At 49.9% G+C, this 15252-nt stretch overlaps 1 protein-coding gene across 4 annotated transcripts in view; it reads left to right on the forward strand.

The window, feature by feature from the left end:
• LOC121330118 (TNF receptor-associated factor 3-like) overlaps positions 1-15252 on the forward strand; it is a 31607-nt gene that overhangs the window by 15630 nt on the left and 725 nt on the right. For all 4 annotated transcript variants that reach the window (XM_041276400.1, XM_041276402.1, XM_041276403.1 and 1 more), the window contains 6 exons: positions 117-197; positions 680-754; positions 913-1005; positions 8708-8848; positions 13267-13477; positions 13909-15252. The exon at positions 13909-15252 is cut by the window's right edge and continues 725 nt beyond it. In XM_041276400.1, coding sequence (XP_041132334.1) covers positions 117-197; positions 680-754; positions 913-1005; positions 8708-8848; positions 13267-13477; positions 13909-14480 — 1173 coding nt within the window. In that variant the 3' untranslated portion in view covers positions 14481-15252. The remainder of the gene's footprint in view (positions 1-116; positions 198-679; positions 755-912; positions 1006-8707; positions 8849-13266; positions 13478-13908) is intronic.

Below are 15252 nucleotides of genomic sequence, written 5' to 3' on the forward strand. Positions count from 1 at the left end.
AAGCTGCAGTATAGCCTTTGTGAGTGATGTGTATGTGGCTCACAATCTCATTTTAATTATTTTAATGATAACAGCTTGCTGGGATTATTGTACTCTGTGTCCTTTCTCTCTTTCAGAAACATGAAGAATCGCTCTGTCCAGCCTTTCCTGTTACCTGCCCAAACAAATGTAGCTACAGCTCTGTTTTACGAAGTCAGGTAAGATTGCCCTTGTTTCTGCAAAATGTATTTGTGTTGCTCATTTTTACAAAAGTGTTCCTTCCCATTTTACTGTGTAGATTTCTATTTATTGCATATGGATGTGGAAATGTTAGATGAAGCAGCCCGGCCTCTTTAAACATGTGCGCTCATAAATGTTATCTATACTGCTGAGCAGTATCAAAGTTGAGCAATAATAAAACACCCTGTCTAGCAGGGCTGCTCAGACACGCATTGCCAGTAACACAACTGTGCTGTCCTGTAATGAACCCAACTGTGGTGTCCTGTCTTGACTCTCCAGTTTGTTCTGTATTGAAGAGCTTGCAGATCAGAAGGATTTGTATTGATGTATTTGTTACAGACAGAGTTTGTTTTTGTGATGGACTAGAATACTAAGAAAGCATGATTCCAGCACTCAGCTCACTGCAGGAAATGCCGCAGATGGGAACCACGTTGGCTTATGTGGCTCTTTTGTTTTTCAGCTAACTAACCACCAGCATGAATGCCCTAACGCCCAAGCAAACTGTATATTCACTCGCTATGGATGCACCTTTAAGGTAAGCATTTTTACACAGCATGTATAAATCTGCACACGTGTGCCAGCAGAGGGTTTCCTGCATTTATAGATGTATTTAGTTAAACAGTCATTGACACAGAAAGGTCTGCTGACGGTGTCTTCATTTTTATTTTCCGATTTCCTCTTTTCTCTCTGAAGGGATTAAACCAAGACATGAAAGAGCATGAGTCAAGCTTCATGAGCGAGCATCTCAAACTGATGGTGGCAAGAAACTGCAGTCTAGAGACCAAGGCAAGTATGACTCCTCTGCACCCTCTGATCTCTGTCCCTCCTGTATTGTTTCTTAGACTGTTGTGGGAATGCAGGAAACAAGATGCTTCACTCTGTAAAGTTTCTCATATTAGTAGCGTTACCTTTACTGACACACTGCACGCCTCAGTGCTCTCAGTTAAACACTCTGTGAAGTCTCTAATATTATCCTGCACTGTTCTCTGTACTGACGCACTGCACCCTCACTGCTCTCGGTTAAACGCTCTGTGAAGTCTCTAATATTATCCTGCACTGTTCTCTGTACTGACGCACTGCACCCTCACTGCTCTCGGTTAAACGCTCTGTGAAGTCTCTAATATTATCCTGCACTGTTCTCTGTACTGACGCACTGCACCCTCACTGCTCTCGGTTAAACGCTCCGTGAAGTCTCTAATATTATCCTGCACTGTTCTCTGTACTAACGCACTGCACCCTCACTGCTCTCGGTTAAACGCTCCGTGAAGTCTCTAATATTAACCTGCACTGTTCTCTGTACTGACACACTGCACCCTCACTGCTCTCGGTTAAACGCTCCGTGAAGTCTCTAATATTAACCTGCACTGTTCTCTGTACTAACGCACTGCACCCTCACTGCTCTCGGTTAAACGCTCCGTGAAGTCTCTAATATTATCCTGCACTGTTCTCTGTACTGACGCACTGCACCCTCACTGCTCTCGGTTAAACGCTCTGTGGTTTAGATGCTGATCGTGCTAAGTTTCTTGTACTGGCAGTGCAGTGCTATGTAGTATATGGAGATGCTACTTTACTGTCAGTGAAGGGTAAGCTATAGTAAGGAGTGGCAGAGATACTTCAGATCATTTGTGGTTAAAAGTGATTTTTTTTTTCGTTGTCATTTTTGCAAGACATGTCAGATGAATGTGTGAGAGGTTAAGCCTGGCCCATGCTCCTTGTTTGAAGCTCTGTGTCTCTTGTGTTATTCTTGATGTTTGAAGCTCCGTCTCTCTTGTGTTATTCTTGATGTTTGAAGCTCTGTCTCTCTTGTGTTATTCTTGCTGTTTGAAGCTCTGTCTCTCTTGTGGTGTTCTTGCTGTTTGAAGCTCTGTCTCTCTTGTTGTTCTTGATGTTTGAAGCTCTGTCTCTCGTGTTATTCTTGCTGTTTGAAGCTCTGTCTCTCTCATGTTATTCTTGCTGTTTGAAGCTCTGTCTCTCTTGTGTTATTCTTGATGTTTGAAGCTCTGTCTCTCTTGTGTTATTCTTGATGTTTGAAGCTCTGTCTCTCTTGTGTTATTCTTGCTGTTTGAAGCTCTGTCTCTCTTGTGTTATTCTTGATGTTTGAACCTCTGTCTCTCTTGTGTTATTCTTGATGTTTGAAGCTCTGTCTCTCTTGTGTTATTCTTGATGTTTGAAGCTCTGTCTCTCTTGTGTTATTCTTGCTGTTTGAAGCTCTGTCTCTCTTGTGTTATTCTTGCTGTTTGAAGCTCTGTCTCTCTTGTGTTATTCTTGATGTTTGAAGCTCTGTCTCTCTTGTGTTATTCTTGATGTTTGAACCTCTGTCTCTCTTGTGTTATTCTTGATGTTTGAAGCTCTGTCTCTCTTGTGTTATTCTTGATGTTTGAAGCTCTGTCTCTCTTGTGTTGTTCTTGCTGTTTGAAGCTCTGTCTCTCTTGTGTTATTCTTGATGTTTGAAGCTCTGTCTCTCTTGTGTTATTCTTGATGTTTGAAGCTCTGTCTCTCTTGTGTTATTCTTGATGTTTGAAGCTCTGTCTCTCTTGTGTTATTCTTGATGTTTGAACCTCTGTCTCTCTTGTGTTATTCTTGATGTTTGAAGCTCTTTGTCTTGTGGTGTTCTTGCTGTTTGAAGCTCTGTCTCTCTTGTGTTATTCTTGATGTTTGAAGCTCTGTCTCTCTTGTGTTATTCTTGATGTTTGAACCTCTGTCTCTCTTGTGTTATTCTTGATGTTTGAAGCTCTGTCTCTCTTGTGTTATTCTTGATGTTTGAAGCTCTGTCTCTCTTGTGTTATTCTTGATGTTTGAAGCTCTGTCTCTCTTGTGTTATTCTTGATGTTTGAAGCTCTGTCTCTCTTGTGTTATTCTTGATGTTTGAAGCTCTTTGTCTTGTGGTGTTCTTGCTGTTTGAAGCTCTGTCTCTCTTGTGTTATTCTTGATGTTTGAAGCTCTTTCTCTCTTGTGTTATTCTTGCTGTTTGAAGCTCTGTCTCTCTTGTGTTATTCTTGCTGTTTGAAGCTCTGTCTCTCTTGTGTTATTCTTGCTGTTTGAAGCTCTGTCTCTCTTGTGTTATTCTTGATGTTTGAAGCTCTGTCTCTCTTGTGTTATTCTTGATGTTTGAAGCTCTGTCTCTCTTGTGTTATTCTTGATGTTTGAAGCTCTTTCTCTTGTGTTGTTCTTGCTGTTTGAAGCTCTGTCTCTCTTGTGTTATTCTTGATGTTTGAAGCTCTGTCTCTCTTGTGTTATTCTTGCTGTTTGAAGCTCTGTCTCTCTTGTGTTATTCTTGCTGTTTGAAGCTCTGTCTCTCTTGTGTTATTCTTGCTGTTTGAAGCTCTGTCTCTCTTGTGTTATTCTTGATGTTTGAAGCTCTGTCTCTCTTGTGTTATTCTTGATGTTTGAAGCTCTGTCTCTCTTGTGTTATTCTTGATGTTTGAAGCTCTTTGTCTTGTGGTGTTCTTGCTGTTTGAAGCTCTGTCTCTCTTGTGTTATTCTTGATGTTTGAAGCTCTGTCTCTCTTGTGTTATTCTTGCTGTTTGAAGCTCTGTCTCTCTTGTGTTATTCTTGCTGTTTGAAGCTCTGTCTCTCTTGTGTTATTCTTGATGTTTGAAGCTCTGTCTCTCTTGTGTTATTCTTGATGTTTGAACCTCTGTCTCTCTTGTGTTATTCTTGATGTTTGAACCTCTGTCTCTCTTGTGTTATTCTTGATGTTTGAAGCTCTTTGTCTTGTGGTGTTCTTGCTGTTTGAAGCTCTGTCTCTCTTGTGTTATTCTTGATGTTTGAAGCTCTTTCTCTCTTGTGTTATTCTTGCTGTTTGAAGCTCTGTCTCTCTTGTGTTATTCTTGCTGTTTGAAGCTCTGTCTCTCTTGTGTTATTCTTGATGTTTGAAGCTCTTTGTCTTGTGGTGTTCTTGCTGTTTGAAGCTCTGTCTCTCTTGTGTTATTCTTGATGTTTGAAGCTCTTTCTCTCTTGTGTTATTCTTGCTGTTTGAAGCTCTGTCTCTCTTGTGTTATTCTTGATGTTTGAAGCTCTGTCTCTCTTGTGTTATTCTTGATGTTTGAAGCTCTTTGTCTTGTGGTGTTCTTGCTGTTTGAAGCTCTGTCTCTCTTGTGTTATTCTTGCTGTTTGAAGCTCTGTCTCTTTTGTTATTCTTGCTGTTTGAAGCTCTGTCTCTCTTGTGTTATTCTTGATGTTTGAAGCTCTGTCTCTCGTGTTATTCTTGATGTTTGAAGCTCTGTCTCTCGTGTGGTGTTCTTGCTGTTTGAAGCTCTGTCTCTCTTGTGTTATTCTTGATGTTTGAAGCTCTGTCTCTCTTGTGTTATTCTTGATGTTTGAAGCTCTGTCTCTCTTGTGTTATTCTTGATGTTTGAAGCTCTGTCTCTCTTGTGTTATTCTTGCTGTTTGAAGCTCTGTCTCGTGTTATTCTTGATGTTTGAAGCTCTGTCTCTCTTGTGGTGTTCTTGCTGTTTGAAGCTCTGTCTCGTGTTATTCTTGATGTTTGAAGCTCTTTCTCTCTTGTGTTATTCTTGCTGTTTGAAGCTCTGTCTCTCTTGTGTTATTCTTGCTGTTTGAAGCTCTGTCTCTTTTGTTATTCTTGCTGTTTGAAGCTCTGTCTCTCTTGTGTTATTCTTGATGTTTGAAGCTCTGTCTCTCTTGTGTTATTCTTGATGTTTGAAGCTCTGTCTCTCGTGTGGTGTTCTTGCTGTTTGAAGCTCTGTCTCTCTTGTGTTATTCTTGATGTTTGAAGCTCTGTCTCTCTTGTGTTATTCTTGATGTCTGAAGCTCTGTCTCTCTTGTGGTGTTCTTGCTGTTTGAAGCTCTGTCTCTTGTGTTATTCTTGATGTCTGAAGCTCTGTCTCTCTTGTGGTGTTCTTGCTGTTTGAAGCTCTGTCTCTTGTGTTATTCTTGATGTCTGAAGCTCTGTCTCTCTTGTGTTATTCTTGCTGTTTGAAGCTCTGTCTCTCTTGTGTTATTCTTGCTGTTTGAAGCTCTGTCTCTTGTGTTATTCTTGATGTTTGAAGCTCTGTCTCTCTTGTGGTGTTCTTGCTGTTTGAAGCTCTGTCTCTTGTGTTATTCTTGATGTTTGAAGCTCTTTCTCTCTTGTGTTATTCTTGATGTTTGAAGCTCTGTCTCTTGTGTTATTCTTGATGTTTGAAGCTCTGTCTCTCTTGTGTTATTCTTGCTGTTTGAAGCTCTGTCTCTTGTGTTATTCTTGATGTTTGAAGCTCTGTCTCTCTTGTGTTATTCTTGATGTTTGAAGCTCTGTCTCTCTTGTGGTGTTCTTGCTGTTTGAAGCTCTGTCTCTCTTGTGGTGTTCTTGATGTTTGAAGCTCTGTCTCTCTTGTGTTATTCTTGCTGTTTGAAGCTCTGTCTCTCTTGTGTTATTCTTGATGTTTGAATCGCTGGAAATCCCAGTACAATCACACTTATCACATGCCTGTCCAGCTCTACTGGAGGAAGTGCGCTTTGGGGAATGTGTTTTTGACTCATTGCATGCTTCTCAGTAAAGGTGTCTGGGGCAGAGATGTGGTTGAGTTGCATGGTTCTCAGTGGGTAATTAAACAGAAGCATCTCCCAGTGTGGACCTCTGTGTCCTGAGTAGGTTATTCAGCTCCTATCAAAGGGTTGCATTCCCTCTGCCCTTTCTTACAATTGCTGGTCTCAAAAGTAGCAGCTGTCATTTCTGTTGAACAGCGTCCTAAATAAAGGCCATGTTGTTTTTCTGAACCCTGAATCAGACAACCAGGATTAGCAAAGCTACTGAAGAAGACTTCTGAGAGTCCTGTGATTCGAGTCGGCTTTACTCCCCTTTACTGTAACACACACAGCCCCCTCTTGTGGTCGCAAATACAGCAACTCTGAAGAAAGGGATTTGCTGTAAATACAGAATAGCCTTGGAAGAGTTTTTTTTTTTACTTGGGATGCATTTTGAATTGTGATCTGCTTTTAAGGTACAGTAGCAGCATCAAACAGCAGTAGACTGCCCTGCTGCTCCATGATTAGAGTTACCACACAGTAAGCTCAGTGGGCACCGTGCAGAGTGTGTGCCAATGCGCAGATCATGATACAGTCGTGCAGAGTGTGCCAATGCGCAGATCATGATAGAGTCGTGCAGAGAGTGTGCCAATGCGCAGATCATGATAGTCGTGCAGAGAGTGTGCCAATGCGCAGATCATGATAGAGCCGTGCAGAGTGTGTGCCAATGCGCAGATCATGATAGAGCCGTGCAGAGTGTGTGCCAATGCGCAGATCATGATAGAGCCGTGCAGAGTGTGTGCCAATGCGCAGATCATGATAGAGCCGTGCAGTGTGTGCCAGTGCGCAGATCATGATACAGTCGTGCAGTGTGTGTGTGCCAGTGTGCAGATCATGATTCAGTATGTGTCTCTATACGTGGGAGATTCCCAATGGGATTCTTTTGATGTGTGAGGAGATGCGGTAACACTGTTAATGATGGAAGGCAGATAAAGGTTTTCCTGTCCAGCCCCACCCCCGCACATGGATTCTTCACGTTGCAGATTCTTTCTTGTTTAAGGTTGTAAGCCGAAGTTCGCACTTACACTTCACAGTAGCAAAACGTATCCACGGAGGAACACAAGTGTACTAAACTATTGAAGCTCTGAGTGGTTACTCATTGTAACCCTAACAAGACCTTCTCTTTTAAAATGAGTTCCTAACCACACTTCAGTTTCCCCTGGGCTTCTGGGATTTCTCCCATTAACCCCCGTGCTGTGTAAGTCATAGTGGTGCTGTTAAATGACACGGCAGACCTGCTGGCTTCTGGTAATGCTGTGCAGGTTAACGAGAAGTGAGGCATGAATTTGCATGAATTCGCTGGAGAAGCGAGGTTATTCAGACTGATAAAGACAACACGAGTTGTTAAGAGTAGCAGAACCTGTGGGTTTGTGGAGGCGTCTCTGTCTGTCAGTCATACAGTGTATCCAGAGAAACATTGGATAGGTTTAGGTCAGGTATTAGAATCCGAAAATAAAAGTAAGTATTTGTCAGTATGTCCATTTATTTATTCCGGGATACAGTGATGTACTTTATATGGACACTGCTATTCATAAAGCTAAAGATTGGATTTTAAAAAAGTATTTGCTTTTAACCCAAAAATCCTTGCCCTGAAATAGGACACCAGTATTTTGGTCGTCATTTTTCAAACAGGAAAGATCATATTCTACCAGAACTGAGTTATCCAGCCTCCATTCCTCCCCCGCACAGGTCTGACATTAGGGGACTTTTTGGAGAGGGATCAGTATAGTGCCTCTAGTTGGATGAGTCACCTTCCAGTTCTGCAGGCTAGTCAGTGTTCAATTCACTCTGTGCCAGGTTTTGTGATTGGGGTTATAAAACCTCCCTGTGAAACATGCCTCTTTTGATGTACTGTCGCCAGAAACCGCCAGTCTTGTCTAAACTTGACAAGCTCTTATTTTGAGGGGTAATGTGTCTGCTTGGCTTGTTTATATGGGAGTCTGAAGCGTCTCTGCTTGTTTCTTTGGGTCTCTGAAGCGTTTCTGCTTGGCTTGTTTCTTTGGGTCTCTGAAGCGTCTCTGCTTGTTTATTTGGGACTCTGAAGCGTTTCTGCTTGGTTTGTTTATTTGGGAGTCTGAAGCGTCTCTGCTTGTTTCTTTGGGTCTCTGAAGCGTCTCTGCTTGTTTCTTTGGGTCTCTGAAGCGTCTCTGCTTGTTTCTTTGGGTCTCTGAAGCGTCTCTGCTTGGCTTGTTTATTTGGGAGTCTGAAGCGTCTCTGCTTGTTTCTTTGGGTCTCTGAAGCGTCTCTGCTTGTTTCTTTGGGTCTCTGAAGCGTCTCTGCTTGTTTCTTTGGGTCTCTGAAGCGTCTCTGCTTGGCTTGTTTCTTTGGGTCTCTGAAGCGTCTCTGCTTGTTTCTTTGGGTCTCTGAAGCGTCTCTGCTTGTTTCTTTGGGTCTCTGAAGCGTCTCTGCTTGTTTCTTTGGGTCTCTGAAGCGTCTCTGCTTGTTTCTTTGGGTCTCTGAAGCGTCTCTGCTCGTTTCTTTGGGTCTCTGAAGCGTTTCTGCTCGCTTCTTTGGGTCTCTGAAGCGTTTCTGCTTGGCTTGTTTATTTGGGTCTCTGAAGCGTCTCTGCTTGTTTCTTTGGGTCTCTGAAGTGTTTCTGCTTGGCTTTTTTATTTGGGACTCTGAAGCGTTTCTGCTTGGCTTGTTTCTTTGGGACTCTGGAGCGTCTCTGCTTGTTTCTTTGAGACTCTGGAGCGTCTCTGCTTGTTTCTTTGAGACTCTGGAGCGTCTCTGCTTGTTTCTTTGGGTCTCTGAAACGTCTCTGCTTGGCTTGCTCATCACAGCATCCTGCAGGGAGATACTTTTAATTGTAACTGGGAAGTTAAACCTGAGCCGGGGGGAACCCCGCTGACGTTCTGTAAGGGGCGCAATGAGTGAAGTGTAACGAAAATAGAGAATGCGCTTTCCAGACACTTTATGTAGTACGGTACAGTCACTTCTCAAGTCTCTGGTTTGTCTGTTTCAGATGGAGGATGTGAAGACTGAACTGCAGGAAAGGTACAAAGTCCTTCCCAGTCTGAACACTCGAATCATTGAGCTGGAAAACCGATACGAGGAAGTGCGGGACAAATCAAAGCAAATGGAACAGAAGATCAGTAACGTACAGGTGAGGATCTCTTCAGAGGTTTGGGTTAGTGTGCTTGAGACACTCAGGCACCCAGGCAGACACGCAGGCAATCAGGCACCCAGGCAGACACGCAGGCAGGCAGGCACGCACCCAGGCAGGCAGGCAGGCAGGCACGCACCCAGGCAGGCACTCGGGCAGGCAGACACGCAGGCAGGCAGGCACTCACCCAGGCAGACACGCACGCACCCAGGCAGGCAGGCACCCAGACAGACACGCAGGCAGGCAGGCAGGTCTCACGCACGCAAGCAGGCAGACACGCACGCGCCGCTGCACTGCTCGCACGCGCCGCAGGCAGGCTCGCACGCACCCGCATCAGCTCGCACGCGCCCGCAGGCGACACGCACGCACACGCACGCACGCGCTGCAACGCGCACGCAACGCACGTCACGCACCCCCCCAGGCCGACACCAGGCGCAGGCAGGCACAGCCGCCCGCACGCACGCACGCCCAGGGCACGCACGCACGCGGTCCGTCAGAACCGCACGGTCTACTGTCGTTGCGCACGCACGCACGCACGGCGCCCGCAGGCAGCACCCACGCACGCACGCACGCACGCACGCACGCACCCAGGCAGGCACGGACACGCACGCACGCACCCACCCAGGCAGACACGCACGCACGCACGCACGCACGCACGCACCCACCCACCCACGCACGCACACCACCCCACCGCAGACACACCCACGCACTGCACGCACGCACGCAACATTCACGCACGCACCCACGCACGCACGCACCCACTCACGCAGATCACGCACCCACGCACGCACACCCACCCATGCAGACTCAGACGTGCCACCCAGGCAGACAGGCACGCACGCACGCACGCACCCACCCAGGCACGCACGCACGCACCCACCCACCACCAGGCCCGCCAGCGCACTCACTCACCCACCCAACCAGACACGCACAGCACTCACCCACACTCACTCACTCACCCACCCAGTCACGCACGCACGCACGCACCCACCCAGCATACACTCACGCACCACTCACCCCACCCATGCAGCACAGCACGCACACCACCCACCCAGGCAGACCGCACCCACTCACGCACCCACCCAGGCACGCACTCACCACCCATTCCACCACGCACTCACCCAGCACCCATTCAGGCAGGCAGCACTCGCCCCCATATTCACTCACGCACCGCAACGCACCCACCGTCACGCACGTCACTCACATTCACCCACCCAGAGCACTCACGCACGCACCACCCACCCATGCACGTCACTCACGCACTCACCCACACCAGTGGGTCCACACAGCACACCCAGGCAGGCGCACCCACGCACACCCAGGCAGACACGCACGCACGCACGCACCGCCCCACCCATGCACACACGCACGCACGCACCCACCCACCCATGCATACACGCACCGACTTCACCACACGTGCACGCGTCCACGCCCGCACCCCCATTCACTCACGCACTCAACCACCGTCAGTGCAGCACTGCACGCACTCACCCACCCAGGCAGTACACTCACGCACTCACGCACGCACCCACCCAGGCATACACTCACGCACGCACGCCCACGCACCCACACCCACCACGCACGCACACGCATGCGAGTCACGCACCCACTGTGCAGACACTCACGCACTCACTCACCCACCCATTCAACACACCCACGTCACGCACGACACGCACGCACGCACGCAGCACCCACCCACCATACACTCAGACAGCACGTCACGCACGCACCCACCCACCCAGGCAGACACTCACGCACGCACGCAGACCCCCCAGGCCACCCCAGCACGCACGTCGCACCCACGCAGACGCCCACCACGCTCGTCTGTGCGTGCACGTCATACACTCACTCACTCACCCACACGTCACCCAGTGCACGCACCACCACGCACGCACGCACGCACGCACCCATTCAGACACTCACGCACGCACCCACCCACCCAGGCACGCACGCACGCACGCACGCACCCACCCACCCAGGCAGACACTCACGCACGCACCCACCCACCCAGGCAGACACTCGCACGCACGCACGCACCCAGGCAGACTGGTGTGGCGGGCCCACCGCGTTCGCGACCACAGCACCGTCTGTGCGTCGTGCGTGCACCCCCTGTGACACTCCTGCACTCACTGCACGCACAGGCAACACCCAGGGTTGATCCACTCGCACGCACGTGCAGCACTCACCCACCCATGCAGACACCACTGCACGTGCATGCACTGCACCCATGGTCAGACACTCTGTTCACGCACGTCACGCAACTCACCCACCCACCCACGACAGACACCTCATGCAGCACGCACATCAGACACGCACCCAGGCAACACTCAGGCAGGCACGCACGCGCACACCACCCACGCACGCACTCACGCACGCACGCACGCACGCACGCATCAGACACGCAGACCGGCGTTCGTGACACACGCCGCGACAGATGCACGCACTGCACACCAGTCAACCACGCACCAGGCAGACACACCCAGCATACACACGCACGCACTCACCCACCCGTCACCACACTCACGCACGCACTCACGCATGCACTGCAGGCACCTCAGCACACGACGCAGACAGACGCACGCACGCAGGCACGCACGCACCTTCGCACCCATCATGCACGCACGCACTGCACCCCACCCAGGCACCTCCACGCACTCACTCAGCACACGTCCGTGACAGACGCACTCCACGCACGCCACACCCAGACAGACCCACGCACCCATACACGCCACGCAACCACTCACCACCCATCAGACACTCAGACACTCACGCTGGCAGGGCACGCACTCCTCACCCACCCAGGCAGACACGCACTCACGCACCCGCACCCACCCCGCACCACACCAGGCAGACACGCACGCACGCACGCACCCACCCAGGCAGACACGCACGCACGCACGCACGCACGCACGACACGCACGCACGCACGCACCCACCCACCCACGCACCCACGCCACACGCACGCACGCACGCACATCCTCACCACCCACCCACCCAGCGTCACGCACACACTCACGCACCCCGTCCATCCACCACCACCTGGGCGTCCACGCACGTGTCAGCACACGCACCATCCGCAGGTGCACGCACGCACGTCCAGCACATACACGTCTGCACATCACCCATTCACAGCCCACCCAGGCAGGCACGCACGCACCCAGGCAGACACGCAATTCGCACCAACCAGGACCACAGGCAGGCAGACATGCACCGCTCGCCCAGGCAGACACACAGGCAGGCACATGTCAGGCATCCGCCCAGCGTCAGACGGTCAGGCAGTCAGGCAGGCACCCACCCAGGCAGACTCCACAGGTGCAGTCAGACAACAGGCAGGCAGCAGCAGCAGGCAGGCAGGCACCACCAGGCAGGCACGCAGGCAGGCAGGCAGGCAGACACAGGCACGCATAGTGTAACTTGATGTCAATTTGAGATTCAGCTAATTATTTTCAATATTTCCATTATTAACTGTTTGCAGGTGGGGAAGCTCGATAACCCGAAAACAGTTCAGTTGTTTTGCTGTTTTATCAGAAATTTCAAGAAACTGTATTGTGTTCAGGACACGTCTCATGTAATTAATTCAGAGAAAACTTTGTTGCAAAGGAAAGGTGTTTTTTTTAATATTATTGCAGTTTTTTTTTTTCTAATAGCGTGAATGAGCAAATCAGAAATACAGTTTAGTTCTTTATGGGATGTTAAACGTGAAAGTTAAACAAATGATTGGTTTTGTTTCCCAACAACGTGAAACTGAAAGCGTTTTCCTGGCCTCTGCAGAGGCTATTGGCTTTCCAGATGAGCGCAGTGCAGGTGCAGCGCTGTGAACACAAGCTGTGCTGTACACAGAGAGCCTAGCTGCATTCACACTGATCAGCACAGTCAGAGAATCAACCGACTCCCCCTTACCAAGCAAACACAGCGACACAGAATTGCATGTCTGTGTTCAGACACGTCACTCTAGAGGTTGGCAATGCTGTGAGCAGTTTGGTTCCCAGAGCTTGCCATGGAGAGAAGGCAGCGAGGCCCCCCCACTCTCAGGCTTGTGTTGATGAAGCCGCTGCAGGTCTTGCAATCGGAATCCCCGTCTGTAACCGTGACAACAGGCTCAGCTGTGTTTACTGCAGAGGTGCTGACTTCTCGCTTGTATTCTGAGACTCGAGGGAGAGCTCTCTGTGCGAGTGTTCTCTATGGGAACGCTTTTTAGAATATCTTTATTCTTGTTGTGAATGCTATTAGCAGATTATCAGATCTCTTCAGAATGCAAAGCATCCCGAGACCCTGCAGGGTGTTTTCCAAGGCGTCGGCTGTCATGTATTTGGTGTCTCGGTTTTGAGGTGTGTTTGTGGTACAGCTGTGGAGCTGTGCCCTGGTCCCTGGAGCCCCCTTTCTCTTGTAACTGTGTGTGTAATCCTGCTCCCCTGCAGAAGCTGCTGGGATCTCACTCTGAGAAGGTGATGGAGATGGAGATGGAGCTGCGCTTGCTCAGGCAGGCGAAGGATGAGGTGGAGACTCTGAAGAGCGCAGTGGAGTTGATCCGCAGCCGCGTGGCTGTGCTGGAGGGGAGTGGGAGGGGAGGAGGAGGAGGAGGAGGAGGAGGAGGAGGTGGCGGTGGAGGAGCCGGGACCCACGCACTGGGCAAGTCTCTATCATTTCACTCTGCATCAGCCCACATTACGTGTGTGTGCTCTGTAAAGCAATGCAGACTAGTCCAGTCCCAGTGCTGACACCTGCTGGATAACTGAGTTAAAGACACGTATCCGTCCTATGGATTTGCTTCGTAAAGCTGTGCAGTTCATTCAGTGTAATGGTGTGCCACTACAGTCTTATTTTGTATAGCAGTGGGATATACATACAGTAATGATTGTTTAATTATTGACTCTTTCAAGTCTGAGGGTGTCTGTGTCTTGTGTGCACTCTGAAGCAAATAAAGATCAGAATCAGAATCAAAAAATAAATAGACATTAGTCCCGACATTCACTGGGCACTCCAATATCCACAGCCACTGTTAATAGAAATGAATGCTCTTCATATTTTATTCATCTTTCTGTGTTTGCATGTTGCTGCAGGCCCTCTGGAGACACAGCTGGCGAGGCACGACGACATGCTGAGCGTTCACGAGATCCGTCTGGCTGACATGGACCTGCGCTTCCAGGTGCTGGAGACGGCGAGCTACAGCGGGACGCTGGTCTGGAAGATCAGGGACTACAAGAGGAGGAAGCAGGAGGCGGTGATGGGGAAGACCCTGTCGCTGTACAGCCAACCCTTCTACACCGGATACTTCGGCTACAGGATGTGCGCCCGGGTCTACCTCAACGGGGACGGGATGGGTAAAGGCACCCACCTGTCCTTGTTCTTCGTGGTGATGCGCGGGGAGTACGATGCCTTGCTGCCCTGGCCATTCAAACAGAAAGTCACCCTCATGCTGATGGACCAGGGGCCCGCCAGGAAACATTTAGGGGATGCCTTCAAGCCCGACCCCAACAGCAGCAGCTTTAAGCGGCCGGCAGGGGACATGAACATCGCTTCTGGCTGCCCGCTTTTTGTTGCCCAAACTGTGTTAGAAAACGGGACGTATATCAAAGACGACACCATATTTATTAAAGTGGTGGTTGATGCTTCAGACCTGCCAGATCCATGATGTGTTGTGAAGCAGGAGATGTGAAAGCTGCCGTGCAGGGAGGGTGTGCAGGCTTGTGGCCTCTGGGCATCCTGGACGTCCCAGAGGAATGGGGCAGGAATCCGCAATCAGGATCGTTAGTGTGGGGCGCTAGATTGCTGTGAAGGCTTTAGATATGGGACTTCTTGGTTGGGGGAATACAGAAGAGCAAGCTGCTTGTCATCCACAGCAAAGCTGATGTTTTGAGAGAAGCTGCAATCGTGTTGTTGAGGAGACTGTACCTCCTGTGCAGGACTCCCAGACACAGTGCTAGGGGAGCAGGGGAGCGAGCCAGCCCTCCGGGCCACACACAGTGCTGGGGGAGCAGGGGAGTGAGCCAGCCCTCCGGGTCACACACAGTGCTGGGGGAGCAGGGGAGCGAGCCAGCCCTCCGGGTCACACACAGTGCTGGGGGAGCAGGGGAGTGAGCCAGCCCTCCGGGTCACACACAGTGCTGGGGGAGCAGGGGAGTGAGCCAGCCCTCCGGGTCACACACAGTGCTGGGGGAGCAGGGGAGCGAGCCAGCCCTCCGGGTCACACACAGTGCTGGGGGAGCAGGGGAGCGAGCCAGCCCTCCGGGTCACACACAGTGCTGGGGGAGCAGGGGAGTGAGCCAGCCCTCCGGGTCACTCACAGTGAGTTGAAGGGAAGGTGCTCACCACAATGCATCTACAGGTACAGCTGCAGTAGTTTTGCTCTTCTAAGACTGTGATGCTAGATAACACTGAAACACGCAGCGCACGTGCCATTTTAA

The sequence above is a fragment of the Polyodon spathula genome, chromosome 17, assembly GCF_017654505.1.
Source record: "Polyodon spathula isolate WHYD16114869_AA chromosome 17, ASM1765450v1, whole genome shotgun sequence".
NCBI classification, from domain to species: Eukaryota; Metazoa; Chordata; class Actinopteri; order Acipenseriformes; family Polyodontidae; genus Polyodon; species Polyodon spathula.